Consider the following 21273-nt stretch of genomic DNA (forward strand, 5'->3'; position numbering starts at 1 on the left):
TCACAAACATCACGGTACATCCGGTCTCTGGCTAATTACCATAAGGGTGGGTCCTTTATTTTGAAAGCCCTGCTCGGCGGTACCACTCCCAGATCAGCGCTCACCTCTGCGGGATCAGGCGCTTCACATCGCTCCGTCTCTCCCGACCTTCGTCTTCTTCTTCTTCTCGCAGCATGTCGGGCATCGCGGCCTCCCTGCAGCAGTGTCGGGACAAAGCTCGGGGTTTGGGCTCTAACAGTCAGGCGCTCAAGTACCTGAACCAGGACTACGAGACCCTGCGGCGGCGCTGCCTGGAGTCCGGCTGCCTGTTCCAGGATGAGACCTTCCCGGCCATCGGCTCCTCCCTGGGGTTCAAAGAGCTCGGACCAGGATCTTACAAGACCCGCGGAGTCTCCTGGGTCCGGCCCTCGGTAAGTCCGCCCGCAGTCACACCTGTCAGAGAGTCCGCATCTAATTAAGGACGGAAGTGATCAAGCGACTTAATGAGGAAAAAATACCGCTAAAAGTTCGAAAACTTCGATTTAAACAACAAATAGAGTTCAAGGAACTAAAACGATACAGTGTTTGAGAGCAAAATAAAGAGTAAAGCAGCGACACGTCAACATCCGGGTTATTCAATCAACCTGTTAAACCTGATCAGGCCGGAAACCGCACAGATCCAATATGAGCCAAAGAATGATCAATAAACAAGATCAAGGGATGAGAGAGAGAGAGAGAGAGAGAGAGAGAGAGAGAGAGAGAGAGAGAGAGAGAGAGAGAGAGAGAGAGAGAGAGAGAGAGAGAGAGAGAGAGAGAGAGAGAGAGAGAGAGAGAGAGAGAGAGAGAGAGAGAGAGAGAGAGAGAGAGACCTTTAGGTCCACTGCTGCGTTGCCGTGGTGATATACCTCCTCTTAAAGTCAGCTGATCTGTTTCCTGTCTGTGTTGTGATGCAGGAGTTGAACTCTGACCCTCAGTTCATCGCTTCTGGAGCTACAAGGACCGACATCTGCCAGGGCGCTCTGGGTCAGAACACACACACTTACACATACACACACACACACACACACACGCACACAGACAGACAGACAGACACACAGCAGGATAAAAGCAGCACCACAGAGCATCGACCAATTACAGAGACAGTGTCCTCTGGTCAGACAGGAAGTGTGAGAATACAGAGGCAGCCTCCTCTGATCTCTTCAACAGGACCTTAATTTGGAAGTCAAATGAGGACGTGAGTGAGGACATGATGGAAGGAAACCAGGAAACCTCACGTCTCCTCCTCATTTCCTTTCCGACCTCTCCTTTTCAGCCCCTCTTTAATTCTTCCTCCTTTCTTTTGTTCTTGGTCTCTTCTCTCCATCTTTGCTGTCTTCTCCTTTCCTTTACCTTTCTTTCCATTCCTGCCTCTGTCTCCTCTTTTTACTTCCTCCTCCTAAGGTTTCCTTCCTCATGCTCCTTTCCTACATCCTTAGCTTCTGTATTGTCCTTTTCTCCTGTTACCTTCTTTTCCCCCCTTTCTCCTCTCCTCTCCTCCTGATGGTCATCATAGGAAGTTAAGGAAGGTGTGCTAAGCTCCGCCCCCTCTTCCTGTAGGTGACTGTTGGCTTCTCGCTGCCATTGCATCCTTAACGCTCAACAAGGAAGTCCTCGCTCGGGTCGTTCCGCATGGACAGAGCTTCCAGGAAGGAGAGTACGCCGGAATCTTCCACTTCCAGGTACACAAAAGCAAAACAGGCAGTACACATCTACACCCGACAGACACAAGACACACACATGTCCATCTCTTCCTCCGTCTGTGCTTTGTTCTCCTCAGTTCTGGCAGTATGGCGAGTGGGTTGATGTCGTCATCGATGACCGCCTGCCGGCCAAAGACGATGAGCTGCTGTTTGTCCACTCAGCAGAGGGGAGGGAGTTCTGGAGCGCCCTGCTGGAGAAAGCCTATGCCAAGTAAGACTTAGATTCAGATCCAGGACCAAACCAGGTCCTCTAAGACAGTGTTTTTCAACCGCTGTGCTGCGAGAGATCGTCAGGTGTGCCATGGTAAATTACCCAAGGTAAAAAAGGTTGAAAAACACTGCTCCAGTCCAAACTAGGTGCCCTAAGACCTCCCCCAAAGAGGAGGTTAGGCTTGTCTTGTTTTGGGAGAGTATATTGAACAGTTTGATACACAGGAAGTAACGTCTCCTCCTCCTCCTCAACACAATGAGTTTAAATATTTGAGCAGAATATTAAAGTGCTGCAGGCAGTGAAACTGGATCTGTTCCTCACCAATCCTGTTGTGCAAACACACACACACACCCTGAGTTCACCCCCCCTCAACTGGTTTACCCTCTCGGGCTGCAGGTAGGCTGTTGTGGACTCGGGCTCAAGGCTTTGATAAGGTGTGATTGGTGTTTAGTTCTGCAGGTTTTGGTGTGTCAGGCTGCGACTCGCCCTCCTCTCTGCATTATTGTCATTGTGTTTGTTCATAAAGTCCCAGATTGCCGCCGCCGCCCTGCACCACAAAGCCAAGACACCAACTGGACTCTCGCCTGAAAAACAAAGAACCACATGACCTCACAGAGCAAATTCATTCACCAATGTTTGCTGCAGAAATTAAAAACGTTCTAAACGTATATTTTGATTATTGTTCGACATACAAAAGTGCTGGATGTGAGAAAATAATAATTCAGACTCAGATTTACATTCAGCAGAGAATCAATCAGTTAAAAACACTAAAGCACGACCTGCATGTGCTAAATGAGTGATTTTGTTTTGAAAGGTTGGGGACGAACCAGTGCCTAGACAGAGATCAGATCATTTGAGCCAGTTCTCCATTCTGACGTCCTGATGTTTGGTTCTGACAGGGTAAACGGCTGCTACGAGGCTCTGTCTGGAGGATCCACCACCGAGGGCTTCGAGGATTTCACCGGCGGGATCGCCGAGGTCCACGAGCTCCGGAACCCGGGTCCACATCTTTTCCACATCATCCAGAAGGCACTGAGCCGCGGGGCGCTCATGGGCTGCTCAATAGACGTAAGGCCAGTGCAACATGTGATATGTGTGCTACAGAGTGTACTTCAGAGTGTAATACAGGGTGTACTACAGAGTGTACTACAGAGTGTACTACAGGGTGTACTACAGGTTGTGCAGAGTGTACTACACAGGTACTACAGTAATGTTACAGAGGTACTTCAGTACAGCGTTGGTATTGTAAGGGGACCAATTTCTGTAGGTACAATAATTGACTGTAAGGGTCGATGTGGTGGAATATGCATATCAGTACTTTTGATTTACAACAAAGTGGGTACTGTGACACGTATTCCACACAGGACGTAACCCTGCCAGAGACAGAACGCGGCGAAAACATCAATAGATCTGAAAACGCAGATATCATTGATGTGATATGTATGTGGTAAATGTAATGTCAACAGATACAACAAAATGATGGAATGCTGAAATATTACTGCAGACATGTTGGGAGACTACTGGGTACTTTGATGTACTACACGGACATTGTGTTCACTTTTTTAGATCACAAGTTCATCAGACTCAGAGGCCGTCACATCCCAGAAGCTGGTGAAGGGCCACGCCTACTCTGTGACAGGTGCAGCCCAGGTGAGAACGCTGGCCTCCTATTGGTGCATATTATAGGAACGCCGGTCAGCCAATCAGGTGTATATGAACTAAATCTGCTCTGTGTGATGCAGGTGGAGTACGACGGTGACAAGGTGAACCTGATCCGTATCAGAAACCCGTGGGGTCAGGTGGAGTGGACCGGCCGCTGGAGTGACAAGTAGGTAACCCCAACATCCCAAATCAGGAAGAGGAAGATTTTATTTCTGAAGTGAGCTACATCTCAAATATTTATCACCATTTCCTGATTGGCTAAGTCAAGATTCAAGAGATGATTGACAGCCAGAATTTACAACTCCACGGCCACTTAGTGTCATGTCAAACCCACCTATCACAATGAACCCTACAAGAAGAAAAGTACTGCTTAGTAATCAAAATAAAACATTGCTTGTGATTTTACAGAATCTCATGACTTTCATCTCCTCTACCTGTGACCTCTATGTGTGTGTGTGTGTGTGTGTGTGTGTCAGTGTGTAGATGTTCTTCTCTTCAGGCCTGTAGGTCTTTGAATGGACCCTTATGGATCCATGTGGTTGTTTCTTCTACAGCACAAAGATAGAAGTTCTGACCTCCACAATAAAAGCCCAACGTACCGCCTGGGTTCACAATAGAACTGTAATGAGAGAGAGATCCATGACAACACACAGAGGGTTTAGGGTCAAAGGTCAGAGTTACTAAAGGATAGAGATCCATGACAACATGCAGGGGGTTCAGAGTCTGTCTTCATTTAAAGGAGCTTTAGGGGCTTTGACACTTGTTCATGGATCCATAAGTGTCCATTAAAGACCTACAGACCTGAAGCACAAACATCACTTAATGTGGCATATGTACGTGGTGAAAGTACTTAAAGAACTTCAGTGTGTTAACGCTGATGACTCAGACCCCGCCCACTATGAGTCATCTCAGGGCGAGGTGACAGCAGCCCAACGGAAAACATTTAGAAGTGCTCACACAAGCGGTTCTGTCATTATAACACACACACTAAAAAAGGTGTTTTCAAACCGGAGATATGTTGGATTGTCTTGGACTCGCCCATTCCAGTACAATGAGAGTACTCACACTGTGCCCTAAAGAGTTTTCATGGAGTACCCTTAAAGTACCCATTTGTTAAGATTTTTATTTATCTCTTATATGAAGTATCTTAACAATTACTTACACTTAAGTAGATCCCATGTGATACTCATGTATAACCCTTAACGTGCTTCAGAAGATCTATGTACATCTAACTAGTAAGTGAGATTTAAGTAATAGCATTGTAGTTCTCCCATAGTACCCAGTATAACATGTACATGCACTCTGATTCCTATTTAGTGTCCTTATAAAACTCATACTAGTACTCTTACTTCCCTGTACTACCCACTCATACAGCACACGTGTTGTACCGCATACTTTCCTCTGAGTACCCTTGTGGTGCACTACAGTACTTACTGACCCTGACCTTTGAATCAGGTTAGTCTGTAGCTTTGATTAGAGGTCATAATGTGACTTTTGACCTGTCCTGTCATACTTCCTGTTGGGGATTGACGGTATTGTATGTTGTGACAGTTCAATGGAGTGGCGTCGGATCAATGACGAGGACAGAGAGCGTCTGAGCCATTGCGCAGAGGACGGAGAGTTCTGGTAAGACCACATTTCCTGAACCTTCCTTTGCATGCCGCCTGCTGTGGGTCCACGTTGACCCTGCGCTTTGTCTTGCAGGATGAGTTTCACTGACTTCCTGCGTCACTACTCACGGCTGGAGATCTGCAACCTGACACCTGACGCCCTGACCGACGACTCGTACTCCAAGTGGGCTCTATCCAAGTTTGATGGCACCTGGAGGAGAGGATCCACTGCTGGTGGCTGCAGGAACTTCCCTAGTAAGCACTACTGCTTTATACTAATATAAAGCAATACTGGGCTATTATTAGACTAGGCACTATATTTGTAATACATATGTATTTCATGGTACTATGTACAATTTATAGGGCACTAAGTGTGTAATGTAAGGTCACTACAGTAATATAGAGTACTGCATGGGTATTGTAAGAGTACTACATCAATAATGTAAAGGCACATGGGTACAATAGTACTATTATACTGTAAGAGAACGATCATGGTAATACATGATCACTATAAGAATACTGCTAAGGTATAATCAGGGCTGAAAGTAGCCTGAAGTACACCTAAGCTGCAGAGGGGCGGGGCACTAAACCTGCAGGTTTTGTTTGTGACCCACAGACTCATTTTGGACAAATCCTCAGTTTGTGATCAAGCTGGATGAGGAGGACGACGACCCGGATGATGGTGAGGCCGGTTGCAGTCTTGTGGTGGGTTTGATCCAGAAGAACCGCAGACGCATGAGGAAGAAGGGAGAGGACATGCAGACCATTGGATTCGCCATCTATGAGGTCAGCACGGCAGGTTATGTTTCAGCAACTCTGATGATTCTGCTGTAAAATGTCCGTCTGAGTCCTTGTCTCTTTGTCTTTCAGATTCCTGACGAGGTACGAAGGTCAACATCACTGTGGATGATGACTCCTCCCTTTTCCTCTTTTGGAGGAACAAAATTATGTTTCTAATCTGTTTGCTCAAAAGTAACTAACCGGATAAGAATTTTCTGTATGAGATGCAGATGTTTCTCAGGAATTTGGGTGTCTAATTTACAGAGTTCAGTTGCAGTGACTGAGTTCAGATGTGGATGAACTGAAAATCATGACATTTTGCAACTTCACTGAATTATCTGTCATTTTAAACCAAATTTTTGTTCCCCAGTTTTGTGGTCAGAGGAACATCCACCTGAACCGAAACTACTTCCTGTCCAACGCCTCCGCCGCTCGTTCTGAAAGCTTCATCAACCTGCGAGAGGTCTGCAACCGCTTCTGCATGCCGCCGGGCGAGTACCTGATCGTCCCGTCCACCTTCGAACCCTACAAAAATGGAGACTTCTGTGTCCGAGTGTTCTCTGAGAAACAAGCAGAGTTTCAGTAGGTCCTTGGTCCTCCACAGTCAGAGTGGAAACTACTGATTGGTGGGAATAGAAGTGGGTGGGGCCTATTCTCTATCACGTGTTTTCTGACTGTGGTTCTCCATGCAGGGAGCTGGACGACCCTGTTGAGTACAAAGTGGAGGAGGTGAGATTGACCGCTTTGGCTGTTTTACGACTGGTTTTGGTGCTCCAGTGGTTGTCGGGACCATTTCTGGCACTCTGGACGTTTTCCAACTGTTTCTGGTGCTCCAACCTCTTTCCAACTGTTTCCTGATTGTTACTGGCTTACGACTGTTTCTGGCGCTCTGGAGTTTTTATCCAACTGTTTCTGGTGCTCTGGCTGTTTCCGACTCTTTTTGGCGCTCCAGAAGTTTCCTGTCTTTTCTGAGGCTCTGGCTGCTTCCTGATTGTTTGCGGCGCTCTGGCTGTTTCTGGTGCATTGCGACATGTTTACTGGTGAACTTGAGACCTTTAGTTCCTGCGTCTGAAGGAAACGCTCTGTGTCGCAGGCTGACATGGACGAGGAGGTGGACAGCAGGTTTGCTGCTCTGTTTGGACAACTAGCTGGTCAGGTGGGTTCAGCTGGACTTGTGGCACAGGTTGAACATGTGATGTGGTTCTGAAGGTCCTGATTGGTCTGCTGGTCTCTGCAGGACGCTGAGATCTCTGTCTTTGAGCTCCACAAGATCCTCAACAAAGTGGTGACAAAACGTAAGAAATCTGTCCACCCAGATGGAGACATCTCAAAGTATTTTCGCTGAAGTTAATTATGGGATGCTTAACACGCAAACATTTCACATTCTATTCATTATGGGGAACCTGGAGTTCCGCTTAATCATGTGTTTAATAGTTCATTGTTTTTTTCTTGCTTAATCACATTAGCTTGTCGATTGTTGCTGTGAACACACATAAGACGCTCTGCTGTCGGAAAAATCTGACTGGGGAAGTTTTCAGTGTTTAGCCTGTGCATACCTTCAGATAGCGTGCTAGCATAATGCAACAGAACGTGATACTTCAGCATATCAACATACAGCATCATATCAGCAAATGAACATTAGCATACTAACCTGATAACGTTAGCATTAGTATGCTAATGTGAGTGCTCAACTGGAGCTTGTTGTTGTTCTGACGTTGAAGTGCTGACTGGTGTTTGCTTGTCTCTGATTGGTTCCTGGTGTGTTTCAGGAGAAGACATCAAGACGAGCGGCTTCAGCGTGACGACGTGTCGCAACATGGTCAACCTGCTGGACGTATCCTTCCACTAGAGGTCAGACCGGTTCAACAAACCGCCTCTCTAAAGGACTCGGGTCACATGACCTCAGGAATGAGTTTAACCATCTAGGTGTAAAAGCTTCTGCCGTTTCCTGCTAGACTCTTGAGAATGAAGAAACCCATGAAGTTTGAAGAATTCACTGCATTTTTCTTTATCTTTAGAAGTTTTTAACAAGAATCACTAAAATCCAAAGTGTTTTGCTGGACGTTGTTTTCCTGAGCGTCCCTGCAGAAAGACGGCAGTGGAAAACTGGGCGTAGTGGAATTTAAGATCCTCTGGACCAAAATCGACAAATACCTGGTGAGTCTCAGCTGATCGGAGTGTCGACGTGCGTTCAGTTCACTTCCTGGATCGTTAGCAGACCTCTGTGATTCAGGAAGTGATCAGTGATGATCATGTTAGCTGGATCAGGTGTTTGTTGTCATAATGTGGGAGGCAATGGCTCAGTGGTAGAGCTTCCGCTTGGAAACCGGAGGGTTGCTGGTTCGAGTCCTTGCCGAGGTGCCCCTGAGCAAGGCACCGAACCCTCAATTGCTCCCCCCTCTGTAACTTACGGGGTGGTAATGTAATGTAAGTCGCTTTGGATAAAAGCGTCTGCTAAATGCTCGTAATGTAATGTAATGTCTCAGTTTGTTCTGAAAGGTTTGATGTTTGTTTGTAGAAAATTTACCGTCAGAAGGACGTGGACAACTCAGGCACCATGAGCTCCACTGAGATGAGATCAGCTGTGGAGGAGGCAGGTAAAGGATAAATAAAGAGTTAAGTACAGAAGTGACCACCAGGTGACAGTGCGCCAAAGAAACTGAACAGGAAGTCCAGGAAATTTCACAGATGAAACTAACAAAATAAGTGCCTGGCTGCAAACACCTTTCAGAATTTTCAGCTGGAACAAAAAACCAAACATTTAGCTGTGTTGTCTTACCTTTGACCTTTGGCAGAGCTGATGAAGACTTCCTGTTTGCAGGTTTCAAACTGAATAACACTCTTCATCAGATTCTGGTGGCTCGTTACAGCGAACCAAGCCTCACCGTCGACTTCGATAACTTTGTGGGCTGTTTGATCCGTCTGGAGACCATGTTCAGTGAGTCCACTCCCTGATCCTGATCCTGATCCAGGCCAGAGTTTGTGACAGACGTGTCAGAAATGAAAAACACTTCTTTTGCTCCTTACTATATTTTTATGGTATTAGGGCTCTACAGTGAAGTGTCGTTATGACAGACAGGAAGCACGGGAGCCATTTCCTGTTTTGTACTTTGAACCCTTAACTTGAAATTTGAGCCTCTGAAATACAAATACTTATGCGACGTTATATATTTTTCCAACAGTGGCCCTAATATCTGATTTGGTGGTGTTGGTGTTTAAATTTCACCTTGCACTATTTATTTACATATTTATTAATTTGTATTTATAGTTAGTATATATAGTATGTATAATGTATATAGTTTATTCTGTATATATTCTGTATATATAATAGTACACTTTTGCACTTTCTGGTTGGATGCTATTGCATTGGCTTGTACCTGTACTTGCTCACTGACAATAAAGTTGAATCTAATCTAATCTAAATGAAACTGCGTTTCCGTTCTCAGGAATGTTCAATATGATGGAAAAAGACGACGACGGGACAGTGGAGTTCAACTTTGGCAAGGTAACGTGATGAAACGCTTAACGGGGCAGCAGGGCTAAGGGGCCGGCAGGGCCAGCGGGGCTTCTGTGGATGCTGTGTGGTGACTTCAGTCTAAGTTCAGCTCTTTTGTGTTTGTGTCTTTGCAGTGGCTCAGCGTCACATTGCTCTGAAGGACGGCTCTGCAGGACCTGGACGAGGACCAGGATCAGAATTAGCCTGATCAGATGATGTGGGATAGATGGGTCACTTTTGCGGTGTTTATAGTTTATCAGTCGGTGACAATCACAGATCCTCGGGGTCTGATTGGACCAAACGTATCTCAGGTGGATCATTAAATTAAATGTGTCTTAAATGTGTACGATGGATTCATAGTAAAGAAATAAAAAAGTTAAACATCCTGAATAGAAACATTTTAATTTCTTGAAAAACAAAGACATTTAAATTTACAGCAGAAATTACAGCCCCTCCCCTCAATGACCCATTCAGATGTGTGGGAGGAGCCATCTCATCGCTCAACGTTACCACTTAATAGGAATCATCGTTCCATTTTGTGCCGAGCATAATCCTCCGCCCACCGCAGCGCCTTGGCGATGTCGCTGCTATTTCCTGTTCCCTTTGCAACCAATGCAGACCCCCCAGCGCTGCCCCCCAGCTGATGACAGACAGCCTCTGCCCAATCATTGGCAGGGAGCGAAGGAAAGTCCTGAGGGGGGAGGAGCCAGAGCCAATCAGAGACGCTCAGGTGAGTCATCTTGGTGGGGTGGGGGGGGGGGGGGGGGGGGGTTACTGTGCTTACCTTGGGGACCTGGCAGGCACACAGAACCTTTCCAGAATCCTTTTGGTGTGTGAGCAGCATCACCAGGCTGGACGGCATCGAGGCGCTGAGCTGATTCACCGTCTTCATCACAATCTGACAGGAAACCACAAGGCAGTATTCACACCAGCAACCTAAACAGATCTTGTTTCTATTCAGAGATCAGTGGGAGGAGTCTTCTGGGTGGGAGGAGTTATTTCATGCATCATCTGTAGTTTGACCTTCTACCAATGAAGAAGAATCAGAGCAATCAAAAGTCACCTAGTAGAACTTTCTGATTCCTGCTTCTCCACAAGCCCCTGAACGCACCACCAAACTTACATGATGATGGCATGACGACTTAACTCAGAGATTAATGTGTAGAAGTGAAGATCTGCGACATGTTTCCATACCGACAGTGAGTCCGCCTCCACCGCGTCCACCAGCAGCTGCTTCCTGCCGTTCCTCTGCAGCAGGGCCTGGGCTTGTGCTGCGGCCTGAGCAAAGCATGATGGGAAAACGGTGAGCGTGGACCAAGAATGATGAGGGCACGTAGCTGTCACTCCATAGAAACAGTCTAGAGACTTAAATCACATCATGAGCCACCAGCAGAGGGTGCGACTAACAAGCATGCTAACTGCAGACGTAGCAGCTAATGTGGCTAACACAGTGGTTCCCAAAATGGGGGGAGGTATTGCAAGAGAAAATTTGTTGACCGCAGAAATGTGTCACAGTAAAAGTTACACAGTATTACACCGTACACACACCAGACTTTCAATAATGCCACTATTATTTATTTTGTAAAGGGGGGCCCTGCAGAAAAAGTTTGGGAACCACTGGGCTAACACAAAGGAAGGACCCCTTCACCTCTTTGGTCTCCAGTTTCCTGACGGAGGTGTTGGTTGTCCGCTGGAGCCCTTTGAGACAACGCTGCAGTTCCCTCTTCTGCCACTGGGGGATGGGCGTGTTGTCTACAGCCTGACACACAGAAGCAGCGTTATGTACAAAATCGATAAGGCTGCTGGCCGGTGGTGCATCACGGGTACCTACGTCAGTGAGGACCCCGGCCTCCTTTGCAAGACGGTGGGCGGCGTGAAGGCAGGAGGGGGCGGAGCTCAATAGCCTGGCTGAAAGGGAGTCCACTTCCTGAGCCAGAGCAAGTCCGTTATCACGGGCCTGCAGAGACATGGAGACATCAGAGGACATCCGGTCAGAAGACAGTCCGTCCTCGCCCGTCCACTCACCTGTCTGGCTTCCTGTCCAGTGACGGCCACTATGCGGCTGATTCCTTTCACCATCTGTCTCTCTGAGACGATCACCAGGTCCTGGATGGTCCCGGTCTTCAGAAGGTGCCTGAAGTACACAGACCGTCAGCGCCACCATCAGGCTTGTTTAAGCTGCCAGCTCAATACTAACATTAGCATGCTAGCATGCAACTTAAACTGGACTCACGTTCCACAGCAGAGCTCCACTGACGTCTCGGCGTCTGTCTTAACGTCCAACAGCTCAGAGACCGGCACCGCCACTGACACCACCCGCACTGGGTCAGGGTACACCTGGAGACACGCCCACACAGAAGCTTACTGGACTGGGAATCAATGTGCCAGCCAATCACAGAGCGGGTCAACATGAAGGTGTGACAGGTCTCACCTCGTCCACCGTCCTGAGTCCTGTGATGGCCCTGGCTCTGTCCAGAGGAAGCTCCTGTGTGTGGACACCCTGATTGGCTGTGATGATGTCATTGACACAGCTCTCCACTTCCTGTAGCTGGGAGATGCTGAGAGCGCCCTGCGGGACAAAGAGACTCTATGAGGAGACAATCTGAGACACACAAAGACACAACAACATGAGACACAAAAACCCAAGAACATGAGACACAAAGACACAACAACATGAGACACAAACACAAAGACGCAACAACATGAGACACAAAGACAACATAATGAGACACAAAGACAACAACATGAGACACAAAGACAACAACATGAGACACAACAACATGAGACACAACAACATGAGACACAAAGACAACAACATGAGACACAAAAACAACAACATGAGACACAAAGACAACATGAGACACAACAACATGAGACACAAAAACAACAACATGAGACACAAAAACAACAACATGAGACACAAAGACAACAACATAAGACACAAAGACATGAGACACAAAGACAAAGACGCAATGACATGAGACACAAAGACAACATGAGACAACATGAGACACAAAGACAAGGACATAAGACAAAGACGCAACGACATGAGACACAAGGACATGAGACACAACATGAGACAAAGACACAGTGACATGAGACACAAAGTCAGTCTGTATTGCTCTCATGTTATTAGATGTTTCAGTGTTTCCATCACAGATGCTTCAACTTCTAAATGTACAAAAGTAAACCCAAAGGAAACACGGTCCTGATAGCAAAGAAGAAGATGATGATGAGGATTGGTACCTTCACGCTGAAGTCAAAGCGTAGCCGGTCTGCAGCCACATGTGAGCCTCTCTGCTGCACTGAGGGACCCAGAACCTTCAGCAAGGCAAAGTTCAGGATGTGAGTGGAAGTGTGCTTCACCATGCAGGCCAGTCTGTGAGCCTGCAACAAAGGTCAGAGGTCAGATCATGCAGGCCAGTCTGTGAGCCTGCAACAAAGGTCAGAGGTCAGATCATGCAGGCCAGTCTGTGAGCCTGCAACAAAGGTCAGAGGTCAGACAATGCAGGCCAGTCTGTGAGGCTCTGCGCAGCACGGAGTGGAAGGTCAGGTGTGTAAAGTGGGTACCTGGTCCAGGTGGAGGTGGACCTGGTCTCCGACCTTCAGGCCCTCGGCTGCAGTCACTTGGTGGACCACGTAGCCCCCCGTCAGCGTCACAGCCTCCACAGGGTACAGAACATCCTGAGAACCAAAACAAACAGAGCTGGAGGCTTGGCAGAGGTTCTGTTGCTACCTCTGGTTCTGAACCAATCAATGTTTGGTGGAAACGCAAATCTGTAGTTCAGTGTTGGTGACAAGTTTACATGAACACACTACATGAACACGCTACATGAACACGTTTACATGAACACGCTACATGAACACGTTTACATGAACACGCTACATGAACACGTTTACATGAACACGTTTACATGAACACGCTACATGAACACGTTTACATGAACACGCTCCATGAACACGTTTACATGAACACATTTACATGAACACGCTACATGAACTGTGTACATGAACACGTTTACATGAACACGCTACATGAACACGTTTACATGAACACGCTACATGAACACGTTTACATGAACACGCTACATGAACACGTTTACATGAACACGCTACATGAACACGCTACATGAACACGCTACATCAGGGGTCTCCAACCTTTTTTCCTCAGAGCTTATTTGACCAAATCAAAGTGTCAGAGCTCCTCATGTTGACATTATTAGTGACATTTTTGCGATCACGCAATTGAACACAGAACTTGCGATCTGCCGGTCCGAACAGAGTTTGATCTGTGGATTCATGCTGCCTGTCCACCAGTGTGTCCTGATCCTCCTACACTTCTACATGAGGCAGCTGCTGTCCAATGAGAGCACGGCATCTCTGTGTGTGTGTGTGTGTGTGTGTGTGTGTGTGTGTGTGTGTGTGTGTGTGTGTGTGTGTGTGTGTGTGTGTGTGTGTGCTGACCTGCAGGCCGTCCCGTGTGAAGTAGCCTCGGTCATGTGACTGACCCCCCTGCTCTGCATAGAAGCAGGTTCGGTCCAGGATGACGCCACACTGCTGACCTTCAGTGACCTCTGACACCAGCGTCTGACTGCAGTACAGAGCCTGGACGGCTGCACGGCATGCTGGGAAATCTGGAAGAAAGAAAAGCACCACTACTGACCACTAGTTGACAGACAGACAGACAGACAGACAGGCAGGCAGGCAGACAGAGACACAGACAGACAGACCGTATGTCTCCTCCTTCAGGCTGTATTGGTACTTCAGGCTGTCGTCAGTGTGAGGAAGCTGGAGACGCTGAAGCTCTGACAGGCTGTGGACGTCCAACACCAGCTGAGACTGGCTGTCCTGCTGCAGGTCTGACACACTCTGACAGACAGACACACAGAGAGAGAGACAGTCAGACAGTGAATCAGGATCCACGGGAAGCTGTTGAGCTCTTTCATTCCGACCTTTGACCTCTGGGTGACTGACCTTACGGCTCTGTGCCATGAGCCTCTGCAGCTCCTCCTGGTCCACCTTCGCTCCCTGCTCCTCCACCATGAGGTCCACCAGGTCCAGAGGGAAACCCAGGTCCCTGTGCAGAGACCAGGCTACCGACGCTGCAATGCAGAGGTCAAAGGTCAAAGTGGGATGCAACATGATCAGTTGGTCACAGATCAATAAGTGAGCCGCAGACCTGGGAACACTGGGCCGGCGCCAAGCGTGCGGAGGATCAGCCTGCTGCCTTGCTGCAGGGACGACAGGAAGTGATCCTCGTTCTGGTTGATCACCTCCATGATCTGAACCCAACAAGCACACGTCACTGTGTTGCAGCCTACAGCCTGCGGGAGGCGCTGCACTCCACACACCTGAAGAAGTCATGTGACTTTACATTCAGAGCCTCGTCTTCTTCATGTTCTCTAAAGCGTACTGGCACCACGTTACCATGGTGACAGCATCCACAGCAGGGATTGGCCCTCCATCTGGACTCTCGTCCAATTATAAATCAACAATAACTGATCAGATCAATACTTAGAACAAGAACAATTAAAACTCCATGAACGGTGTGTAAGGACGTGCTGGAGGTAAAGGTGCCGCAGCTCGACTGACTGAGTGTGTGTTTGAGTGAGTGTGTGTGTATATACGAGTGAGTGTGTGTGTGTGTGTGTGTGTGTGTGTGTGTGTGTATATACGAGTGAGTGTGTGTGTATATGAGTGAGCGTGTGTGTATATGAGTGAGTGTGTGTGTGTCTATACGAGTGAGTGTGTGTGTGTCTATACGAGTGAGCGTGTGTGTGTATATGAGTGAGTGTGTGTGTGAATATGAGTGAGTGTGTGTGTGTCTATACGAGTGAGTGTGTGTGTGTCTATACGAGTGAGCGTGTGTGAATATGAGTGAGTGTGTGTGTGTGTATACGAGTGAGTGTGTGTGTGTATATGAGTGAGTGTGTGTGTGTATATACGAGTGAGCGTGTGTGTGTATATGAGTGAGTGTGTGTGTGTGTGTATATAAGTGAGTGTGTGTGTGTGTATATGAGTGAGTGTGTGTGTGTGTATATGAGTGAGTGTGTGTGTGTGTGTATATAAGTGAGTGTGTGTGTGTGTATATGAGTGAGTGTGTGTGTGTGTGTGTGTGCATATACGAGTGAGTGTGTGTGTGTGTATATGAGTGAGTGTGTGTGTGTGTGTATATAAGTGAGTGTGTGTGTGTGTATATGAGTGAGTGTGTGTGTGTGTGTGTGTGCATATACGAGTGAGTGTGTGTGTGTGTATATGAGTGAGTGTGTGTGTGTGTGTGTGTGTATATGAGTGAGTGTGTGTGTGTGTGTGTATATGAGTGAGTGTGTGTGTGTGTGTATATAAGTGAGTGTGTGTGTGTGTATATGAGTGAGTGTGTGTGTGTGTGTGTGTGCATATACGAGTGAGTGTGTGTGTGTGTATATGAGTGAGTGTGTGTGTGTGTGTATATAAGTGAGTGTGTGTGTGTGTATATGAGTGAGTGTGTGTGTGTGTGTGTGTGTATATGAGTGAGTGTGTGTGTGTGTGTGTGTGTGTGTGTGTATATACGAGTGAGTGTGTGTGTGTGTATATGAGAGTGTGTGTGTGTGTGTGTGTATATATGAGTGAGTGTGTGTGTGTGTGTGATGGATGATTGACATGGTGGTGTAATAAACTGATGTGCAGCTCAAAGTGTGTATGAGTGTGTAACTCACCCGATCAGTTTCTGTGTGGAGCTCAGGATATGCATCACCCTGCAACACACACACACAGTCAGTCAGTCAGTCAGTCAGTCAGCCAGTCAGCCAGTCAGTCAGAAAGACGTGCATGTTTACCAGGATGTGGGCGACAGTAGGAACCAGGCTCCCCAGAGCTCCCTGGGGAGCCTGCAGGACCTCCACAGAAAACCGCACCGCCCGTCTCAGAATCCTCCTCAGCACCAACCTGAGACATGAAACAAACACATGACAGATAAACAGGAAACAAGGCTGAGGTCAGCTGATCGTCCTTTATCGCACAGAACCAAACTATGAACTATACCATCAGAACTGAACCGCTGTCATACGTGTGCAGGACGAACAAACACACAGTCACCATCACACATTGTTCACACTCACGCTGCTCCCGACATTCCAGGGTGAACGCCGTCGGCGATGCAGACGGACAGTGTGCGGATGTGGTCGGCCACCACCCGGTACGCCGTGTCCACCTTCCCCTCGCCGGCCCCGCCCATAATGCCCCCGTACGCCGCCACCCGGGACCGCTGAGGACGTAAAAACATCACCATGACAACAGGACTGTTCAGACACGTCGGCTCGGTCTGATAACAGACTTTGGGTGCGTTTGTTTTACCTGCTGGATGGCAGCGAGCAACGGGCTGAACAGGTCTGTGTCGTAGTTTGACCTTTGACCCTGCAGGACCCTCACCAGTCTCTCCAGTCCCATGCCCGTGTCCACGCTGAGCCGGGGCAAAGGTCTCAGACTGCGGTCCAGCTCCCTGACAGAAGAGACACGATGAAGACAGAGGAGAGACGAAGACGTGAACACAAGCGGCAGAGCGAGAAGCTCCAGGTGTTGGTTTGGTCATTAATAAAGAAATTGCAGGTAAATGAAGTGATTAACAGAAATGAAATGATGTCATCATGCAGTGGACCAATGACTGGAGACTCGTGGCCTCTGATCGCTTCCTCACACAGCACCGACCTGCTGTACTGCATGAAGACCAGGTTCCAGAGCTCCACCACGTCGGGACAGTCCGCATTAACCAGCGCCGCCGCATTTCGCCCTCCCACATGGTCGTAGTGGATCTCGGTGCAGGGGCCACAGGGGCCCGAGTCCCCCATCTCCCAGAAGTTCTCTTTCAGTCCGAACGGGAGCAGACGGTCTGGAGGGACCCTGAAGAGGACAGATTGTCAGTCAACTGAAACTCCGCCCTTTAATGTCCACTAACAGTTTGCTGCCCTCCAGTGTCTGAAATGTTCCCTGTCCCAGATTTCAGCTGGGACCGGATCATCTACAAACCTAAACCATGTGGGGACTTCTGGAGCTGCGATTAGGAACCTGGTTGGTTCTCATGTTTGCGTGTTTAAGTTTGAGTGTTTTTGAGCCCAGAGTGAAAGCAGAACTGAACTACGTTGGTAGAAGTGAGTCATTGATGAATATGGAACACTTGCAGGCCTGAGCGATGAAACCACATCTGAGAAATGTTTGAGGGAGTCAGCAGGAAGGGGCGGAGTTTCAGTGAGAGTCAGCAGGAAGTGCATTCCTTCAAACGTACCCGATGTCCAGCCAGATCCTGCGGGTTTCCTCATCAGCTGGTAAACCCGACACAGCATCTCCGCCAAAATATGACACATAGAGTCTGTGTGCAGGTATCCCATAATGCTCTGTGAGCAGAGTCCACGCCATGGAGCACGCCTCCTCCTGCACACACACACACACACACACACACACACACACACACACACACACACACACACACAGGAAACAACATCCAGACAGGAAACAGTCGAAGAGACAGACAGGAAATGAATGGATTTGCAGTGACTTCATGTTATGGATGAAAAAATAATCAGAGTTTCCCTTGATGAGAGGAAACGGAGTTGTGACTGAATGGATCAGCTGTTTGTGTTGAGGACCTTAAAATAGTCTCCAAACGACCAGTTTCCCAGCATCTCAAAGAAGGTGTGGTGGTAAACATCTCGCCCGACGTCCTCCAGGTCGTTGTGTTTGCCACCTGCTCGCACGCACTTCTGACTGTTCACCACCCGCCGGTAAGACGCCATCTCACTGCGGGGGTCCACCGTGCCCAGCAGGATGGGCTTAAACTACACACACACACACACACACACACACACACACACACACACACACACACACACACACACACACACACACACACACACACACACACACACCTCATTTTTCAGAACAGAAAGTTTAAACGCTTTTCAAAGAAGCTGCTGTAAAATGTTTGGTGACTGCAGTAATCATGAAGCAGCTCTAGGTGGCGCTGTAGGGCTGAAAACAAGGACAGAGCATGACTCAAACACGTCACAGCCAAAACCTGCCCCTGTGTTGACATCTGACCTTTATAATCTGACCTCTTGACCCTGTAAACCTCCCATAGTAAGATGAATGATCTCTCTGTATTCGTGTAGGACATATGGATGTAAATCAATAATCAATACAGTGATCGGTTCTGGTTGGAACTTTGAAGCTGATGAAGATCGTCCACACGCAGTATCTGCTGCGTGTAACCGTGGCAACACCCACAATGTTCGGCTGGACCTGGTGAACTGACCTGATTCATGCCGGCATTGACGAAGAGCAGGCTGGGGTCTCCTCTGGGCCGGACCGGTGAGGACGGAACCAGCCTGTGTCCGTGTTTGTGCTGGAAGAAGTCTTGAAAGGAGCTCCGGATCCGGGAGGCAGAGAGCCCGAGCTCCGGCGGTGTTGATCCATGGAGGGAGCGAGCCGGACGGGACCTGACGGACCGGAGCAGCACCGGCGGCCAGCTGGCGGACCGGAGCAGAAGCATTTCCGCCCGCCTCACTGCCGGTTAAAGCTGCACGCGCCGAGACATGTTGACCCTCTGTCTTGCCCTCTGTTGTCGCTACCACGCATGCGCACTTCTTGGTTATTGCGGAAGCGCCAGTTGAAAGAAGCCGCGCGCGCTGCAGGTTAACACCAAAACACACGGCAGTGCTACGGATGAACGAGTGCCTGTGGTAACTGGTGACTTCCCTTTCTAAAATACTTTACTCTCTCTGGAAAATAAGTTTACTTTAACTGCACAAACGGACATAATTCAAACGCTGAGGAACGCGTGGGGAACAAACTCGATCTTTTTCAGTCAGGCAGCTGTTACGCCAGCACACTAGGATCCGGAAGGCACAGCAGGTGGGCGCGCGCACACACATACACACACACACACACACACACACACACGATTAGGTGCTTGATACAGAGACATATGAGACAGAACATGAGGTCGTCCTATCACTTTGTTTGACTCCAGTAATCTTGGAGATGTTCAGGCTCTTGTCCTTAATGGTTCGACCGTTGAACCCTAACCGAGGTTAAGACTTTTGATAAAAGAATGATAAAATATCCGCTTGTTGACTTTAAAGGCATTCGGCGTCTCTGCTGACCATGTTGGGCCTCGGTATGAATATCAAACCTGAGTTTACAATCAAACACTTCTGAGATATTAATGTGACTCCACAATCTGAACATCTTCTCCATGTATGACAGTAACTTGACTGTTTTTGGAAGCATTGAGGTCAAGCTCCATTTCTGGGGGATTAAAATGAAACAAGTCCCAAAACAAGCAGAAGAAATGTCTGCAAATAAAAGTCTTCCATGAGTCTTCCAGGTTTTCTGTCCAGTCCAGCTTTTTGATTTGGGTGTGGTGGTTGGAATCTGGCCCAGTCTGGTGAAAACCCTGAGCTGGTCATGTGGACCAGCAGCTTGTGGCGTCTGCAGTAATGTAAAGTACTTGAACAAACGTACACTGTACTGTGCAGCATGTCTGTGCAGGTGAAGTGTCTGTCGTTCCGGCAACCATATGCCGGTTTGATTCTGGACGGGGTGAAGACGGTGGAGAGCCGCTGGCGTCCCCTGCTGGCCCCGCTGGAGAGCGGCACCCTGGCTGTCCACATCGCACAGAGAGACTGGGAGGGGGCGGAGTGGAGGGCGGTGCTTAGCGGCCCCCTGGGAATGGATGATGACCAGATCCAGGAGCTGCTGCAGTCTGGAGAGAGGTTCGGCCGTGGAGTGGTGGCAGGTCCGATTACAGCTTATGTATCGATCAAAGGAGAGGCGTGGTTAACTGGACTGAAAATTTAAACTCCATTGCCCTTCTTCATTTTCCCATCATGCCCCTCAGGACTTGTGGACGTAGGCGAGACTTGGGTTTGCCCCGCCTCTCTGCCAGAGGACGAGCTGTGGCGTCTGGAGCGGTCGGCAGTTCTGGTTGGCCTGCAGGAGAAGCACCTGACTTACCTGTCCAATCCCCGCTGGCTCAGGGCGCCACTGAGAACCACGGGGGGTCGTGACCTCTGGAGGGTAGACATACCAAATGAACTGTTGCACTGATCTCACTCAGTTTAGTTTACATAACTTAACATGGAATATCTGTTCTTTCATTTGTATTTGTCACATTATGAAACTTTGGCTATTTGAGTGAAGATTCTGAAAACTGATCAACGTCTTTGATCGGTTATTTGACATTGATTTTTAATAAACAGGAAGTCAGTCTGCTGTTGTAACTTTTATTCACCCAAAACAATCACCTGTGTGAGAACCGTTAACACAAAATCACCTGTACAAACACAGGGACTGACCACACCCACTCACCAACCCTAGCCCCCTGATTGGCTGGCTGCTGCTCTACAGAACTCAGATGATTAAACTGATTGACAAGGCACAAATCTTGTTGCTACAGCACCCAGTAACCCCGTCTACCATGTTGCCATGGTAAAGGGCCTTGACGTTGTGCTGCTTTGTTGTACACAATCCCACAGAGCATCCATAGCAAATTTAGTAACAATTGACTAATAAACTTCTGAACAAGCGAATCAATCAGGACGTGGTTGGCTGTTGCGTATCTGAGGTTTGTAAACACTTTTGTCCCATTCCATGACTGCTTGATTTGAGCAGTTAGCTGTCCACATAATGCAGCTAACAGCTAGTCATTGTTCTAAGAGATGGATGCTAACCATCCCATCATCAGGCTCAGCTCTCCTTTTAAACATAAACATTTGACTATATTCTACCATTTACACTTCTTAAATTTCTCAATTTCTTTTTTTT

General features: G+C 48.1%; 3 protein-coding genes across 3 annotated transcripts; 2 read left to right on the forward strand and 1 right to left on the reverse strand.

The window, feature by feature from the left end:
* The first annotated feature begins 89 nt into the window (after positions 1 to 89).
* Positions 90 to 9873, forward strand: LOC143017389 (calpain-2 catalytic subunit-like). The gene is made up of 21 exons (XM_076172090.1): positions 90 to 410; positions 933 to 1002; positions 1576 to 1697; positions 1796 to 1929; positions 2829 to 2997; positions 3496 to 3579; positions 3672 to 3757; positions 5143 to 5217; positions 5296 to 5456; positions 5818 to 5987; positions 6072 to 6083; positions 6352 to 6563; positions 6674 to 6710; positions 7075 to 7137; positions 7219 to 7276; positions 7751 to 7815; positions 8070 to 8138; positions 8500 to 8578; positions 8803 to 8919; positions 9428 to 9486; positions 9612 to 9873. The coding sequence occupies exons 1-21, from the start codon at positions 174 to 176 to the stop codon at positions 9633 to 9635; spliced, it is 2103 nt and encodes a 700-aa protein (XP_076028205.1). The 5' UTR covers positions 90 to 173; the 3' UTR covers positions 9636 to 9873.
* On the reverse strand, positions 9861 to 19090 carry aars2 (alanyl-tRNA synthetase 2, mitochondrial (putative)). The gene is made up of 22 exons (XM_076172089.1): positions 18761 to 19090; positions 18096 to 18284; positions 17735 to 17880; positions 17161 to 17352; positions 16810 to 16954; positions 16575 to 16720; positions 16293 to 16401; positions 16173 to 16211; positions 14657 to 14759; positions 14452 to 14579; positions 14208 to 14346; positions 13942 to 14111; positions 13048 to 13161; positions 12724 to 12864; positions 11909 to 12046; positions 11711 to 11814; positions 11503 to 11611; positions 11309 to 11434; positions 11126 to 11236; positions 10672 to 10755; positions 10262 to 10375; positions 9861 to 10168 (listed from the first exon to the last, which is right to left on the reverse strand). Exons 1-22 carry the CDS (start codon positions 18995 to 18997, stop codon positions 10001 to 10003), a joined length of 2952 nt encoding a protein of 983 aa, XP_076028204.1. The 5' UTR covers positions 18998 to 19090; the 3' UTR covers positions 9861 to 10000.
* Positions 19091 to 19106: 16 nt separating this feature from the next.
* Positions 19107 to 21028, forward strand: LOC143017398 (protein EOLA1). The gene is made up of 3 exons (XM_076172103.1): positions 19107 to 19359; positions 19986 to 20245; positions 20348 to 21028. Exons 2-3 carry the CDS (start codon positions 19987 to 19989, stop codon positions 20554 to 20556), a joined length of 468 nt encoding a protein of 155 aa, XP_076028218.1. The 5' UTR covers positions 19107 to 19359; position 19986; the 3' UTR covers positions 20557 to 21028.
* Positions 21029 to 21273: the final 245 nt, after the last annotated feature.

The sequence above is a fragment of the Genypterus blacodes genome, unplaced genomic scaffold (assembly GCF_046128005.1).
Source record: "Genypterus blacodes isolate CSIRO-AG114 ecotype Tasmania unplaced genomic scaffold, CSIRO-AGI_Gbla_v1 ptg000282l_1, whole genome shotgun sequence".
In the NCBI taxonomy this organism is placed as follows: domain Eukaryota; kingdom Metazoa; phylum Chordata; class Actinopteri; order Ophidiiformes; family Ophidiidae; genus Genypterus; species Genypterus blacodes.